General features: G+C 24.3%; 2 protein-coding genes across 2 annotated transcripts in view; one reads left to right on the top strand and one right to left on the bottom strand.

Annotated features, from left to right (window-relative positions):
* LOC112603338 (ankyrin repeat and fibronectin type-III domain-containing protein 1) overlaps positions 1–2,500 on the bottom strand; it is a 138,428-nt gene extending 135,928 nt beyond the window's left edge. The window contains exon 1 of the mRNA XM_025351856.1: positions 2,410–2,500. The gene's annotated coding sequence lies outside the window, so the exon portion shown is untranslated. The remainder of the gene's footprint in view (positions 1–2,409) is intronic.
* A 69-nt stretch (positions 2,501–2,569) lies between these two features.
* LOC112603339 lies at positions 2,570–4,080 on the top strand. Its single transcript, XM_025351859.1, has 2 exons — positions 2,570–2,838; positions 3,995–4,080. Exons 1-2 carry the CDS (start codon positions 2,587–2,589, stop codon positions 4,043–4,045), a joined length of 303 nt encoding a protein of 100 aa, XP_025207644.1. The 5' UTR covers positions 2,570–2,586; the 3' UTR covers positions 4,046–4,080.
* The last annotated feature ends 15,178 nt before the right edge of the window (positions 4,081–19,258 follow it).

Below are 19,258 nucleotides of genomic sequence, written 5' to 3'. Positions count from 1 at the left end.
TATAAGTAGTTAAAATAAGAACCTTAATATAATTTGAATAAACTGACATTTATTATAAGATTTGAAACCGATAAAAATTGGGCGTGTTTTAATTCAATTCTCTAATGTATTCAGTACATTTATAACAATTATGACGACTATATTTTAGTTTATAAATATCGATTTTTCCACCATTTTATAATTTACCATACAAACATAATATTATGTTGATATTAATAATGTTTTTCGAATTGTTTTTTAGTCATTTATTATGTAATAACTAATAATTTATAATGATATTGTCCCTTATATTTTTTTAGATTATAAAAGTCCTGGCCCAACTGAAGATATAATTACTACTGTTATAATGAGCGAAATCGGTTTAATATGAATACCGTAAATACTGATTGAAATCATAAAAAGACAATGCAATATAACCACAAAAATTACGGCGACGTATTGAACTTTTATTTGAAAACGAGGGATATTTTATTTTGGCACGCCCTCCCACTCGTCCTACTACGTTTAACGACCATATATCGTCGTGCTCTCATGAAACCATTCGACGCGCAAATCATATTGTTAATATTTTGTTTTAACAGACGCCGTCTCTGAATTTCGTTGCCCTGGGCACACGCTTTTATAAATCATCTAAAGCCACTGTGCTAAATAAACAGTCGGTGGGTTTTGTGTATAGACGTGGTGCCCGCGATGACGCCTCAAACATAATAGAAACAGAATACGATAGCAGTAATAATATTATCGTATAGAACAGTCGGTGGAAAATCGAATAAAACATGATTTCTTAACGTCCTCGGTGCGGTTAATAATACGATATCAACACTAGTCGCACATGCGTTACACGTTGTAGTAATTATAAAATATATTTTAGGAGAAATCGATTTTTGAACAATTTTTGCATAACCGATTGTTATAAGTATTATATAATTGCATCGAGATTCGTAGTGCTTTGTTCCCTGTGGCAAACAATAATAATTGTTTTAATGTTCTTAAACCGTAAAAAAAAATATGAATTGAATTCACGGAATGTACATAATATATGAAAAGATTCTAAAAACAATGCCATGCATGAAATTATAATATTTGTTTATATTTTCGTGTAAACTTTCAATTACTTACTATATTTTATCTATTATCTTACACGTCAGCTATCACTTACAACTTTCATGCGCAATGATAATTAATAATAATAATCACTAAAATAAGTTTGAATGTCACTTAATTTCGACGTCATTTGTTTTTTAAAATATAATGGTTGAATTATTTATCACAGGAATAAGAAAAACCCGAATTTTTGAAGACGAAATACTTTAGGTATAAATACATATATATAATGCTCAACGTTATAAACAAATATAAAATAACATTACAGACTAAAATCAAGACCAACACGACATGAAAATTTCTTTATCTATATATCAAATTAAAATTACTTGTATTAAATAATATGTCTAGACTTTGAAAGTGAAACCACCTGGGATTTTAAGAAATATGTCATTCTATATTTCTCTACTGAATAGAAATAATGCAACATTTTTATAAAAGATAAATAAACATAATAATAAATATAAATATACATAATACGAATATTAAAAAAAATTGATTTATAATCAGTAGTATTTAATAATTTTAAAGTTAAATATGAGCGATTGACTTAGTATAAAAATGTGTAGACGATTATTGGTATTATTATTTCTCTTTGTAAATATTTAATGCGATTCCATTATTAATAAATATATTTTTATATTCAATTGGTGGTAGCATAAACGATTTAAAAATTTTTAAAATATATTTACATAATTAATACACACTAAAATGTAAGATAAATTTTATTGAAAAGTACTTAAATAAATATGTGTTTTTCATACTAATCAAATTAAAGTATGAATAAAAATATAAACTTGATTTGGCTAAAGTTTCAAAAAAAATAATCAAAAATATATGAAATAGAAAAATTATAAGAACTACAAAAACGTTTAAACGTATAATGAGTATATAGATAATTAGTCGAAAACAGCTAATACATTAAAAATAACATCTATAATTAGCTATTACTCTTGATTGCGATCGTCACTTGGTTATCACACAAAATAGAGACTTTATTATACCATGTTTTACAGTGTTTCAAACGTGATAAATGCGATGATAGAAAACCAATCGTACAACAAATAACATCAATATTAAAAATCACATTAAACTTTCAGTTACAAGTCAAGAAATTTTTTTTTTAGCGCGTACCGATTTAACTGTTAAAACATGTCGTCTTTAATTAATACTTTCGAATTAGGTGAAAAACACACTTGGACTACATTGTATTATCATCGCGATAAACATAGCACGTGACACTTATCAATTAAATATTTCTAGAAAATCTATTAAGTCGTAATTTCGTCATACGTGTTTACTTACTTTTCACTATAGATCTTACACTTTATGATAGAGTAAATATTAACACGAGCTCGGCAAATAAATTAGTCGAGTTCGAACGACGATATTTTAACGAAACGACGATTGCTAAAGCGAAAATACCGACTGACACATTTCGTATACTGCGACGACGAAACGGCGAACGATTTTGTCATTTTAATGAATAACAATCGATTTTTACAAACGGGTAAAACGGAAACGCGTACCTTTATAACGTCGTACAAACGGACCACAGATACATCACACCGCTGCAATAAGCGTCGCGCGTATATCGGTACGTACGGCGAAGAGTCGATTTTCTACTGGATTTTCCAGGGTTGCAGGCCTCAAGCTTTTCAGACCACGTCGTACGCGCTGCCAGTCACGTGGGACAGCGGCGCATTCTATTGGATCGCGTTCGCGGGCTCAAGGGTAAAGCGTCCGAAATTATTCTCGACCTCTTCCCGGTCATCTATCCTGTCTTTCCTCTGCGAACCATGTTGCAAAATAATCTTCGATCAGGTATTACGCGGTATGTCGTACAAAGTGTTAGTCGATAAGTCTATATACGGTTGTACGGCGTATACGAAATATTATAATATCAACACGCACTATATGCACACGCGCACACATGACATATAAAATGTAATCACTACAAACACAATAATAATATTATCTAAATTTCGTAATCATTTGCTCGTACGTTTTTTTAATTTTTTTTTTTTTTCCCGTTCATAAATTAGCTAGTTTGTTATAGTTTCCGAAATGATAAATTCGTTGAGGTATATCATATTATTATTTATATCTTAGTCTCGAACTATACGGGATGATCTGTTTAACGTAACACACTCTCGTCATTCCAGAAAACACTAGCGTTTTTGAAAATATTTATTTTACTATTTTTTATCGTCGTGGTTTTCTTTTTCTTTTCGACTTTTTACTCTTTTGAATAACTGCATACGTTTTTAATTTCACAGTCCAAAGCAAAATATTATCCAGAATATTTTTTATCTGTAAAAATACAATTTCGGACAATTAGTTTATAAGTTACAGGTATTTTAAGACATGCGGAGTATTGGACCAATATTTTGCAAAGTACCCATGTACCACTTGACTCATCTAAATTAAAACGTATAATATAACTAACAAACTACTTATCATTCGATTTTTATACATCAAAGTACTTGAAAAATTATCTTACTTCAGATTATGGGATTAAAAATGTATATGCATTCGTTCAAAAGAATAAAAAATTATAATGAAGCAAAATAGTAAACATGTATTTTTTTTTTAGAAAAGTAATATTTTCAAATGACATAAAACTATGTAAAATAAGCATTTTTAAAAACTTTAATAGTTTTCGAAATAATGAGTAGCTTATATTAAATGGATCACCCGGTATTTGTCCCCTTGGCAACTTGCAGAGGATTTGTCGCTATATATACATACATACACACATACACACACACATACAAACATATAATTGTACAAAATGTTCCATTTCTGAATTAGCCACTCAAATATCCGTAATCACTTTTCATAAAATGTATAATATCGAATATAAAATTAACAAATAACGTTTTTGTAGAAACGAGCTTTGAAAGTTACAATGGTCAAAATAGTGAGCCACAACTTTTGATGGATGCCCATTGCTTTTTATTTTACTATGCTTATAGAAACATAGTTAAATGAATCGCTCTGTATATGTGTCGACGTGTTCGTATAAATCGTTTCCAACCAATTAGGTAACGACGTTCAATACATTTACATCCGTTTTTTTTCAATTATTGTGGAATCCGAACAATTTTTTTTCCTCGTTGATTACCTACCCACAATATTTTTTATATTATGTATTGATAATAATTGTAGTCTAAAGTTTTAGTTATAAATCTGAAATTTAAATTCTGATATAATATATTTATAAAAACGTTTAAACGACAAATGTAATGTGTACTTAAATATTTCAATAAGTACAATAAATAATATGTAAAACGTAGCTTCTTTCAAATTGAAATAAAATATATTAAAATGCAATCAAAATTTAACTTCGTGGAATGTATATAGAAAAATGATTTTTTACGTGAAATTTAAACCGACAGGTATACAGCGTGCTCAAAAGAAAAATCGTTGAAATTTCAATAAGAAATTGTTCGAGTTTCACTCAAAATCGATTTTCATTAATAATCTTGTTCTTTGGTCGATACTATTTTAATAAAAATATATCCAGTAATATTTAACTTCGTGTGATAAATCTGTAGAAACTCCATGTTTTAATTTAACATTGTTTTTTAATTTTAAAGGTCACAAATCCACAATCATATGCTTCCGACAGACTCCCTAAAACAACTAGTCATACAAATTATTCTGAATTGTTTATGACGTTTAATATATTTATATAATTAAATAGGATTATAACTTAATTAAAATTGTGAAATATGTATAACAATAATATTCTAAATATTTAATGTACTATAATTTTTATAGCTGACTAAACAAACTTCACAATAAATAATAAATATGTTATCACACAATTATTCACATATTATTATGTTTCGTTTAATTTTAAATGTTTTATTTTCACACTACAATTAATAAAAATTTAGAGAATTTCCATGAATTTTGATGTAAAAAAACATAATATATAACTATATGCCATTATAAAGTATTACATTTTATATTAGAACAATATTTTTAGTTAAATCTAAAATAGACACGAATAAATTGACATTTTTTTTTTCTTAGTAAAAAAAATTATTAGTTTTACTTACCACTCCCACTCTGATATTTTGGCAAATAATTATAATAACAAATGAGCTCTAGAACATAAGATTATCCTTCAATATTGTATTTTTAGACCAAACCAATAATATTATTGAATAGGTATCTGTATTATCAAACGTCCAGACATGTTGCTGTTTGACATATACATACTATAATAATAGTATATCCCTTACGGTAGACGGTATATGTATTCTATAGTTTTGTATCAATATCCAAACTGTAAACAGGATATGAGGATTAAAATTACATATTCAACATAATACGCACGAAAAGTTTTATTTACAACAACGGTCAAGTTGTATGATACCCTTCAATATTCTACTTTCAAACAAATAGCTTTATAGTTAAGCATCTACCAAAAGTTATAAAAAATATTTAAAAAATACTTACTTAAATGTTTGAAAATTATAAAATAATATTTTATTATTTTATTTCTATTCAGAATCAAAATAATAATATAGACTATATTTAATGTACTAAAATAATATTTATCTAGTGAATAATAAAAAACAGATTAAATACACGAATCTTCACTGGATCAAAACTACAGGGCTCATACTTATTTTTTAATACTCTTTATTACATTTTTAATATTTACTTCTCTGATCATAAATATTTGTAAGTTCAAACTTTTAGATTAACTTTGTGCATTTTTAAGCGGTTCACATAAAATCAAAACATTTTAAATATATCAACAACTATTAAAAATTTAACTTTAAACATTATTATATGCTCTCAACTGGATCATTTTTAACTAATAATTATAAAACCTACTTACAACCTATAATTGATTTAAAAAACATTCTTAAATATTTAAATTTTATCAATAGTCAATGAAAAAAATTCCTTAAATTTTTTTATGTATACGTCTTGTAAATATTCCCGTTATAAAAAAAAAAATGTTAAAAATATTATTATATGATTATATTTTACCTTGGATATATTGAATGATAAAAATGACAAATTAACATCCAAGACAAGTACAATTGAAATAAAACTTTATTTTATTAAGTTCAAATTTTCAAATAAATGCATACTAAATATAAGTTACCAATACAATATGTTATAATATTATTATATCGTCCAATATCTCGAAACGTACATCGTGTAATTCACTGTAATTGTTTAGATTTTTACTTCTATCATATATGTATAAGACATGAAATATATTAGGTATCATATTACCTAATAACGAGTAATTAAATCAATCAACTCAAATATATTATGTTTAGGTATCCGTTGATGATAAATAATAATAAGTCCAGTTTTATTTCAAATAACCAGCTGAAATCAAAAAACATTGAATACAAACATAATTCTCTTCATTCTACTGTATAATATATTAGTTTGCAATATTCAAGTGTTTTTCGAGCCGGTAACGTTTAGAATAATGAAAAATAAAGTTTGAACATTACGTTTTTAATATTTCAAAAAAGTTTCAGTATAAAAAGTAAAACTAAAAACTTTATGTTAGGTTACTGACATATTATAAAATTTAAATGACTCGGAATTATTGTCACGAGAAAGTTTCAAAGAAAAATTGTTTGTTTACATGTTAATAACAATCAAACAACTTCGATTAATAATTACCTTTATCAATATTATACATAATTACTAAAATAGGTAATAGCTATTAGTTAATAATTTTTTAATGTATTTTGTATAGTTTATACTATTTATTTCGATTAAATGATATTACATCAATAATTATTATTGTTATTGTTATATTTACATTATTCACTTTATTTGAGATTTAATATTTTTAACATTTTAAAATGTTGATTTTTATACGTAAGGAGGTACTAGGTACATATTTAATATGCAAGTTTGAAGATATGAAGTCATTTAAAATTTGAATTTGAATTACACTGTAGTATTAATTGCATTATTTCTTATAAAAAACATATTATTAATAAATCATACCTACATATTATTACATCGCATTATGCTTTTAGGTTAAGTGATAGTAATAAGTTTCCATACAAATTTCAAACGCATATATTATTATCTTCAAATACATCAACAAATATAGTTTATTCCTTAAAAATCAAATTAAAGTTTTTAGATCTTTATAATACTTATTAATTTATTATAAATTTAAATCCTAAAGTCAGGACAACATTTTTCAAAATTGTTCAACACTTTATTTTATATTTATGTTTTTAAGAATATTATACAGGCTCCTCCTCTCTTCTTAGACGTTTACAAGTGTGTGCTCCAAAATTATTTTCCAGTACTTTTGGTAGGGTTGTAAAATATTGAGAATATTAAACGAAATTTGTGAGTTTTCGAATGTATTTTCGTTTGTTCAGTGCGGTTTTTGGCGACACCACTGCCAGTAAATCATATCAGTCATCTCTATTGGCGACCGCCCAACGTTTAAATTTGTATTTTGAATGAGCTGAGTTAGTAATACTATATATTTCAAGAGTATTATTATTTATATTATTATTATGGCACATAAATAATAAAAAAAAAAAATGTAGTACACTGTTGAATCGCTGACTTATATACGTTATATGGTCCAAATATTTTCATGAGATTGCTTATTGAAAATATAAAATACACTACGTATAAATATAATTGAAATAGCTACTTATTTAGGATCAGGAAGAGAAGGTAAACTATAATTGGTATTGTAATTATTATTATTAATTCAATTGTAGCTAAGATATTTTTTTGTTACTCTTAAAAATAATTGTAAGTATTAAAGTAAACTATGCAAAAATTAAACACAAAAATTACTGTTGTACAAATTAATCAATGTTAATTTATAAATTTAAATTAACGTTTAATTTTATATAGTTATTTGTTTTATTAAACGAAGTTTTAATTTACATATTTCTTCATACTAATAAACATTAATTAACGATGGGTAATTAACAACACATTTTTAAAAATTAATTACAATCCTACCTCGCACCGTATGCAATTGAAATAAATATAGTAATATAATGTGAATATTATGGATACCCGTACTTACATGAATATGGAGGAACAATAATATATGCGTTCGTGTCCTCTATTAATCGTTCTACGCGTCTTAGAAATGTTGTAAGTACCTACACAAACACAACGTCACTACCTGTGTATTGTAAACTACTATGGATCTTCAGAATGACAATGACTAAACGTTAAGTTAATTCAGACAACCAATAAAACTATCAAAGATCTCACCCTGGCTAAAATTAAATCTACTATAAATATATTCAGTCAATATTTTCTCTATAACACTTTCGAACTTTTTATAAAGCTGCGTCATAACCATGAATTGATTAGAAATATATATATTTTAGATGTCTGCCTAATATTTCGTCATAAAAATAAAAATTGTTAAGCCTTCTATTAAGCTTTTTTACAGCTATGTTATATTTAAAAATTGTCCAAATATTATTTGTTTAAAAATTAATACATTTGTCGACATAAATAAAACTATTATTTTTTTTGTTTTCATTTTTTAATGATAGCAATTAATATGAAAGCTATCAAATATAGATTTTACAATCGTTTCGAAAAATTAAAAACACACACTATTGTGTATATATATTATATGATTTAACTTCAGTAATATTTTTAGAAAAATACTTCTTCAAAAAATGAAAGAAAACTATGTATTTTTTTTATTGTGATATTGACAGGTGATTTGATTTTTAAGGTTTCAAAAAAAAATATATATATATATATTATTTTTTTTGGACTATGAAACTTATAGATTTAGATAGGTTGCAAAATATTTGGCAATAGTTATTCTTTGAAAAAAGTATTTGACAAAGAATCCATACTATTCATCCACTAAAATAGTATTTTTATCTATAAAAAAATAGCATTTTAGTGGAATTGGTTTTTCTTGCCAGTATTATATATACGTGAATATGACTAAGATAATCGAGACGAAATCTTGAAATTGTTAATTCAATTTTTTGTTTATCGTTATTTATTTTAAATATTATAAAATTCTTTGAATAATAATATTAAGCAAACAAAACTCTTTCTATATTTTATTAAAATATAATATTAATACTTAACATTCTGTCGGTCACAATGAAAATGTATAGTTTTTATCATTTATATTAATCACGATGCTTTTTAATGGATAGGCCTAAAGTGATAAGCCGGACAAGCGCAGTACCTAAAATTGGATACAATCTTATAATATGATATGAGTATACAAATATACAATACAATGGACAGCAAAAAATTCCATTATTTTTAGTTAACAAAATATGTGAAGAATATTTTAATTTATCATAATTATAAATTATTATACTCATATACTAATAGACATCTCACTTTAATTAAGTTTAACAATTATTCTAATAAATTTGATTGATTTTATACTCAGTGGAGTTTAAGGTTAGGTTATTTTTTTCAGCACGATTGAATCATTCAATAACAGCGAAATAGATACTTAATTGTAATATGGATTAAATACTATTTCTTATAGACTCATGTTTTATTGATAAAACGGAAATTCTTAAAAATAAAATAAATTACGATGCTATATTGCGTTAATAGTGACCAAGTATATGTTATACTTTATGATTACGCAGTTGCGTCGTAATAAATATTACATGTTTTCTGAAAGTTAATTTTAAATTTATATATTTCATAAATTTACAATCATCAGATATATTCCCGGATAAACGATTTTAAATTTAAAAAAAAGAAGAAAAACTCTCAAAAAAAAGTTTCAAGATGAGAAACACAAGGTTTCTACCTACGTATAATCATTTAACTATAAATATTACCTTAAAAAAACAAATTAAATTGAGAATTCCTTAAATCCCAAATTACTTACATTACATATTATGTATAGTATATACCCTTCGCTTTGACGTATTTTCAATGAACAAATTTTTAAAGATGTTATATTTAAGTCAAATTTAAAAACTAGGATACATGATCATCAGAACGCCCACGACGTAAACAGGTTAACCTGTTGACTATACTCTATGCAATTTGTAAATTGTGTGTTCAAAATGTTTTTTTCTTTTTTTTTAAGCTTTGGCAACTAAAGCCATTAGCTGCGAGAAGTTGTAATAAGTAAGTTCGAGAGTTTTTTTAGGATTATAAAACACGTGTATGTATATGTGTACTCCATAGATTCGTTGCTACAAGAAATCGGGCGGTCACCCATCCGAGAGCTAGCGGTATCGATTGATGCTTGTTCTCAGAGAACACGTTAGTGACTGAAGCCAACCACTGTGCCACATCAGTCCACGTGTACAATATTATACAGGCCATTTATATTAAATATATTTAGTAAGTATTTAAATATATTGTTGTCACTTGTTAGATATAACTATGACATATGAATAAAAATGTATTTTTAAAACACATATTATACAACTAGATGTTTACACAGAATATTAGTCAATTAGAATGACATCAGTCATCACTATCCCTTCTAGAGTAATATAGTTAAACAAAAAAACTAATCATACATATCTAGTTATGTAGTAAACTTGAAATTTTCAAAGTTATATCTATTAATCCACCTACTCATAAAAGCATATCAAAGGTATTAACTACCATCATTTTAGTTAAATACCTTCCATTGTAAATATAATTAATACTAAACTATTACCTAATCATTGGCTAGTGACCATTACCTATGCTTCAGTAGTCACATACCAGCCCTTAATGAAATTAAAGTAGGCCGCCTCCCGATATAACCCCCTCCATCATGCCACTTTAGTACATGATCAATGTATGATTTATAAATAAACGAAAAAACAATAATCATATAATATACATCAAATCAATAAATCCCCATTTTGGAGAGAAAAATTAACTTGTTAATTTGTAATAAATTATTAAATATACAATTTTAAATTATAGTAAGTTTTTTTTCTTTAATGTTTATAATAATACTTATGATTGACTATGGTGATTTATTTTTAGTTGTTATGTTAAAAATAAATAACTAATTTTTTTCTAAAATTACATTATCAAAAAAAAATCAAATTATCATTAGTTTATTGATATTACCATAATGTGTAAACACCGAATTTTATCAGAATTATATCACCATTTTATTTATCCAATATAAGTATGTATATAGAAAAATTAAATTTAAAAATAATTAAGAATCATTATTGGATAGTTGTGATACCTAAAAATCATTGATAATCGTAATGATTAAAAATAATTTATCCTTATAAGTATTTTATAATTATTTAATTTTAACAAATTTAATATTAGTGTGCACTCATACAGTAATATTTGAAGACCAGTCATGTACGCATTTAAGAATGAAAAAAATAATATATTATGTATATAAAATATAAAATTTAAAATGTGAACAAATAAATGTGTTTAATAGTAACATTTTTAGATCTTTTGTTACATTATAAACTATTATATTATAAATATTTGCCATATTCTAAATGTTCTTAGCCCTCTAGCAATAACTTACTAATTAAATACCTAATTTAAAATACCTAACACTAAATAAATTAAATATAATTTGAACAAAATACAATTATTTAATGAGGGTTTTGTTTTTAATTGCCATGGATTTTTCGCTTCTATTAATTGTATTGATAACGTTGACAGCTAATTTGTCTATATTTTTACAGAAAGTTTGTTTTAAAAATGGAGAATTTTATTACACCGAAGCCAGAAATTGTTCATTAATTTCAAGTACTGAGACCTAATCAATTCCATTGAAATCGAAATATTAATTAAAATGAATTAAAATGTTTAACTACCCCCATTATTTAAATGGGAGTAGTTAAACAATGAATTTTTTTAGAATCGTTAAACGACATCATTCAATTATAAAATTAAAAAATCGGTTATTTTAAAATTTTAAAAAACACATACAATTTTATGTGAAACTGAAAGAAAAGAAAACAATTTACCAAATCATCTTCCTGAAATTTTAGAACCTCAATCTGAAAAAAAACGAACAAAAAATGTATTTTTTTTTTTTTTAATTCAAAGAAAACTAATTTCTATGCTATGCTATGCATACTGTGCATAATAAGAAAATATTATGACAGATAATATATTGTACAGAATTTTTTTTTACGTGATTGATATTAAGAAGGAAGCCATCCAGTAATGAAATCCACAAAAATATTTTTATAAATAAACAGAACAATTTTAATATATAATAATCAAGAAATAAAAATTGTGAAGAAAATAATAAAATTAAAAAAATAAATAAAAATGTTAACTTAACATATTACACTTATTATATAGCTAATGAACTTTGATGTTGAAGCGTGATAATCAATAAAAAAATAAAAATGCATTTATTTTGATCATTCGTGTATGTATTCTCAGTAATAAATAATATTTACATTTCTACTAATCTACCTGTCTTCTATAAAATTGTTAAACAATATTAATTCTTACCACATTCCATTTGAATTACATATTATTATTGTATACATAATTATGAATCTACTGCACAAATAGTATTTCAAAATGCAATACACTACCAGAGAATCTAAATAGAAGTTTATAGGTTAAATTTTAGGTTAAATTTTTAGGTTATTACATACTATATTATAAAATTGAAATCTTGGAACGAAAGAAAAAAAATATTTATGATTTATGATTTTTGAAATTCAATGGAATTTTTTTTTTTGCATTTTTGCATATAAGAGAATATTTATTATATTTTATTATAACTTGACTAAGCTTTAAATAAAACAAATAATTGATAATTAAAACCGATTTTTCATTAAATGAATAACGTTTGAAGTATTTTAATAAAATACGCGATTAAGATAAAGAGAACGACTTTAAGCGGGTATCTCAGCGTCGTTATAGTAGTATATACTATTTTTATTATAAATATTAAAGCAATAATAAATTATAATCTGTTAAATTAATGCATTTTACCATCGTTCGAATTTTAAACATACAATTAGTTGGTCCCAACCAAAATTATATTTTACTTTAATCGACCGATATTCGGTGATGATCCAAAAATTACTCAATCCTCAATTTCCCGTCTATTGTGAGAATACACAATAGTGTGAATTAGATAAAATATTTGAATATTAAAATTATTTATTAAAATTTAACCCTAATTATTCAAGAAAATAGTATTACAATAATTATAATGACTCAATCCAAACATTACAACGGATGGTTTGTAATGTTTGTTAAAAAATAACACTGCAGTAGAAATCGCTTATAATGATACTGATTAGTGGTTGCAGTACTATATCACTCATATCAGATATAATTATCAAAAATTAAAAGTCCCGACAAAATTCTTATATTTTTTATATTACTATATTAGTTTCTACAGACTATTATTCTACAGGATATAATGACCAATATTTTAAAGGTGTCATATTATCAAATATTTATGATGAAAGTTAATTTCAAGATACAACAAAATTAATGTATAAATATTACGCCTTTACTAATTATTTTAATTTAAAAACAAATGTGTTACCTTCCACACCCTATCGTCATTTATAATAATAAATTTGTTATCTTTAAATAATATTACAGCCAGAAAATGTTTTGAATCAATTAGCCTAAACAAGAAAATATGTTTGCTGTAAATAAATAGTAAATATTATAATTATGTTTATAATATTATTTGGTTTTTTATGTATAATTAAATGAACAAACAAAAAATAAATACATTTCATATTAGAGTGTTTATAATATATATTTATCGTATACACACAACTGAACTCAGTTTTTGAATAGCATAATTGAGCAACAAACCTAACAAAAACTGTACAAAACAGTTTAATTTATAAACTCCTTCTCCCTTACATAATCCAGGCTATGCAAAGCTCATTATACGCTTTTTTCCACAGATATTTCACGTAAATGCTCACTGTGAATTTGAAGAGCTTGTGGAGAAGTAATTATATTTATGGTCAGAACATAATAACATTATAATTCATAAAGCATACAGACCTATTGTAGGCATACTGTATATCCAGCCGATTTAAAACTTCAAAGGTTGAAAGGTCCTTGAATATCATTATAGTTGGTTATATGAAAAAACATATTTGTAAAATCACATGTTTTCACTAAAAGTTTTCGATTTCGCGTATAGTTAGAGTTATTGTAAAAATAAATTTAGCCAAAATCAACTCGTTTTATTGTAAATAATGTAATACGTGTTAATATATAAAACCCAATCAGATTTATTGTTCATGTCATAAAACGTTCTTCAAATTTAACTTAAATTCAATTTAATCATGGGTAAATAGAATGCATATAAAATCTTATATGTAAGCTAATTGTATAAATATAAAACTAAAACTTATCTGTCTTAGTATTTAACGATCTATATGTATAGACATGTCATCTATGTTAAAAATTTTAAGAATCAAAAAGTTATAGATTGCACATATATAATAGCATTATTTATTTTTAATTTTAATTTTAATACCCAAGATTTCAAAATATAATACAATATTCCTCATAAGTTTTTTTTTAACGAAATTAAAGAAAAAAAATATAGAGTATAGCCACATAAATTCTTAAAAAACGTTTTATAAATTCAAGTTTTGACGGCATAGGAAATTCAAAGCATAATTTTTATTTATCCTCGAACTATTTTTTTTTTTTAATTAGTACTAATAATTATTCACAAAATGTTAACTATAAATATTTGAAATATTCCATTATTGTTTAAATTATTATTTTTTATACATAATGAAATTTTCAAAATATTTAGAGTATTTTTTATCTATGTACAAACATTTTAAATATACAAAAATTGTGTTTCTTGTTCGAAAATTTTAAACATTCAAACAAGTTTCCTCATTAGTTATAATTAAAAATATTTTATATACAAAAAGTATACATAAAAATTTTTAAAGAATCAAATTTTGACAAAATTCTTGAAAAATTTATAAAATTTTCAATTATTGGAATATCATTTGAAATCATAATACGAAATTCTTCATAAATTTCTTTTAAATTTCCTAATAAAAATAAAAAGGTAAACATACATTTATTCATAGACATTTTAGGTTTAAATTTTAACAAAATTTCGATTTAAAATATTTTTTCCATAATAATTTTAGTTATTATGCTTTAAACTTTTCACCTATTATTAATTTCTATACACGATGCAATTTTGAATAATTTCAAACTATTTATACTATGAGCCGATTTACACCGTTGTCAGTTCTACGTAGTATTGGTAATAATATTATAATTTATACGATGTTTTCGCAAAAATAAATTTAGCAACCGCATAACTAATATAAGAATAAGTTATTAATAAAAAATATAAAATATCCTTATAAATAGAAGCTGACACACCATCTCCAATCAGAATTGATTTTTTTTTTTTTTTTTGAACGACTTATCTTTGAATTCAAATTTAACACATCTTTTTTAATGATACACACCTACTTAATAACGATGAGACACTCTCAACCCCTACAATAAAGCAGAGCGACTTCCCTGGTATTTTTATGTAACTATATCGGATAAATGTTAAAAACATTTTTCATCAATTTTTTTCAAGCTTTTTAAATGCATTTTTTATTTCGTACAATCATTATTGTCTATAGGTATAAGTACCGGATCAAATGACAAGTTTTGGCTACTCAGCACAACATATTTTATCGATTAAAGATATACTTCTGTTTATATAATAGCCAAATCATATAAAACAATAAATAATCGACAACCCAAAAAAAAAAAACCAATTTATTTTCAATGTAATAAATTATCACGATTTAGTACCGCTGAGGTTGTGTGTGTTGGTTTATGATAGTATGTTAATGTGCATATTAGTCAGATTATCTTAAACCTTATTATTTTTATAGCCTGATCATTATTATTTTTTTTTTTAATACGATTCTTGATGATCGGTAATCAGATACCTACTAAAATATTACAAATGTATAAAATATATAATAATCAAAATCTATAGTTTTTAACATTTATCCTTTCAATATTTACATACGTATTTGTGGATAGTCCAAGCTTTTAATTAATTGATAATAATAACAATATTTTTTTTTAAAAGAATACTATTTTTTCTTGATTTTTTAAAACAACCTAATATATCTGTCAGTGATCAAATATTTTATTTGTATTGAAAGCAAACCATCATAACAAAGACGTAAACGTCACGACACAATTAGTGTTCAACGACATCGATGGTTTATCAAAAAATTATTATCGTAGTGACCTCGATAATCGTGATTATAAATAATTTTATAAAACCTTTAGTTTTTATATATACGACACTTTTATTGGCATTATTCGTGGCCACATTCATTTTTTTCCAAAATCCATTAAATTTTTGTTTTTTTTCTCTCCATAGGTACCGTTTACCGACAAAATTGATTAGGAAACAATACACTTTCGTTTTAATATTATACCTTTTTTGTTTTATAAACCTGCATCTTATCATTTATTTATTTTTACTTTAATTTTGACATCATTCAAAAATATTATAATATTAAATTTAAACAGAATTAGACACTTTCACTTAGATAGTATGTATTGGTAATACGCGTTACATTTTTTTTTAAATTAGATAATGTAATTTATTTGAGTACCTTTACATATTTTTTTATTGCTAACTATTCTATTAAGTGTTTAAAAAGATGATTTATTTTACTTACTTGATAAAATTAATGATCGAATGATTGATAATGTTAAATATATTTCAAATATATGTTTGAGGTTTTCATTATTGCCCTGCTAACAAAAAAATACTATTGAATATCATTAAGAGAACGTATTATATACGCGCATACGTGTAATTCCGTCTAATACTGGTGTATAAACACAGCAAATATAACTTTAAAAAATGTATTATACATTGTTTTTTTTCCAAATTGAAATGAATTAACTTATTGTCAAATTTAAAAAAGAAAAAGAAAATTGTGTAAATAAACTTGTAGGTTAGATTTTGATATTTTAATGTTTAAAAAGTTATGAAAATTTTAAAATTTATGAAATTCTTATAATTTTCATTAAAATAAAAATATATTGTATTAAATGTAAGATTTTCAAAACTTTTCTTAATAATTTGGTATAAACAAAAATAATCCATATGTAAAACAAGTAATAATTAAAAAACAGATAAATGTAAATACTTGAAATTTTCACCAGTTTATATTAACATTTTCTATACTTTCAAAACATTTTAAAACTTTATGAAATTTTTGATTGTTTTTCAGAAATTGTCAATTAAAAAAAATTTACCTAGTCCAAAAGCTTAAAGAATTTAATACAAACTTCCTCATAATATGAAAAATATATGTAATATAATATAAATATGTAATTTATTCTAAAACTAAAAAATAAATATACTTTTTTTTTATCGGTAATATAATACCAAGTGAAAATAAAAATCATAAAAATGCCAAGATAAATTTAATAATCAAGTTTATAAATTTATAATAATAATATAATCATTACGTACTTCCATTTCCCATAAATATATCACAACTATATTTACCTTTACAGTACTTTGATGAAGTAGTTAATAATAATAACTAGGTAGTTAGAACATTGTTGGTGTACACCTAAAACTTTTGAAAGCAATAACTTCATCAATTTCATTGAAAGATGTTATTAAACCATGAAAAGTTTATGCTTTTATAATATTATAATCAAACTTTTTTTCAAGTTTAAATTTAAATATGTGGAAATACGCAAAATAAAAATTAATTTATTGAAAAAATAACTATACAAAATGTAATTGTTTATGAATTTATCAATAGAATTGATTATACTGGTTAATTTGGACAATAATAATTGATGAATTTAATTTTTGAACAATTTATTTTAATACCTACAATCATCTTTTTCTGTAAAAAAAAATATATTTTAGCAACAATAGGATGACTATCAAAAGTAGCTTACTCCCCCGCCACCACCACTAAATAATAATTATATATCTATTCCGATTATTATATTCATTTACAGTGTATTTTTATTCATTCATAGTCAATTTTTTTAAAGTCTTCATTCGATTATTGGTGATAAAAAAATTAATGGTTAAATAAATTACTTTAATAGTAATATATGATATATACTTTTAAATATAGGTTGAAAATTAAATTATCAAATCGGTCTTCACACACGAAAAACATACAATGATATTATATTGAACTCAAATTTAACACAATATGCATTATGTCAACTTATAAGATGGACAAACTCGATACCTACTGTATATAAAATTACTAAGTAGTTAATATTACTTATTTATTACTTAGTTTATTTATACCTACTTTTTTCATATTTTACCTTTAAATATGATAAATATCAGTTCATTCTAAAACAATAGAGTAAATTTCAATTTAAAATTTGTATAAGCTACTTGTTAAATCAGAGTATAATTTTCAAAGTTTTTAAATAAAGTAAAAAGACTAACTTCACAGGCTCATTCAAATTGATTCTTTTCTGAACGTAAAATTTTTCATTATATCAGTCAGTATAAGACTTGAACAACACTTCATATAACGTGCTCTTTTAACTAAAAAATAAAAAGTGTAAGACGTAAGTACGAGTAGTAACTATGTTCGATAATACAGTAATATTCTTATTGAACTCAAAATCAAATTTAAAAAATAATCAAATGAAAAAAAAAAAAAAGAGAGATACTGGTAAAAAACGGAATAACGCTGTTTATCGAATTTGGAAGAAAAGTGGTACACAATCATATTGGTACTCGGTCACGGATTTTATTAAAATTATTTTAATAATTCGTAAAAGATCACATTTTCAAATATAGCCTTAGCTTAATCCAATACAGTACAATACATTCTCGCCGGAGTATTCACATGTTCGTATTATTAATTTTTTTTTCCGGTTACCTACTACTCAACAAAACACCGCAGACAGAATAATATTATAACAATTAACAATGACGCATTATTAAATTGTTGTGATGTTATGCGTTATACAGTATATACATACAACTGTTGAACTGTATATATTCGCACGCGTAGACGTACAACAACACAATAATACACGGTTTTCATAATTTGTTTATTAAAATTTAAAACACATTACCTGTGTGTGTTGTGTAAACCGTTGTGATTTTTCGATTTATCAAAGGTCACGTAATGGTCGGACGATAAGGAAATAGATGGGTATT

This window comes from Melanaphis sacchari, unplaced genomic scaffold (genome assembly GCF_002803265.2).
Source record: "Melanaphis sacchari strain LSU unplaced genomic scaffold, SCAv2.0 Contig106_pilon_pilon, whole genome shotgun sequence".
Classification (NCBI taxonomy): Eukaryota; Metazoa; Arthropoda; class Insecta; order Hemiptera; family Aphididae; genus Melanaphis; species Melanaphis sacchari.
This window is presented reverse-complemented; position numbering and strand designations above follow the sequence as displayed.

Bases quoted from the DNA above. Each gene is read 5' to 3' on its own strand.
- LOC112603339 (XM_025351859.1), top strand. From the start codon at position 2,587: ATGAATAACAATCGATTTTTACAAACGGGTAAAACGGAAACGCGTACC. The intron at 2,839-3,994 runs GTAAAGCGTCCG...ACGTTTTTGTAG, and splicing joins TCGCGTTCGCGGGCTCAAGG to AAACGAGCTTTGAAAGTTAC.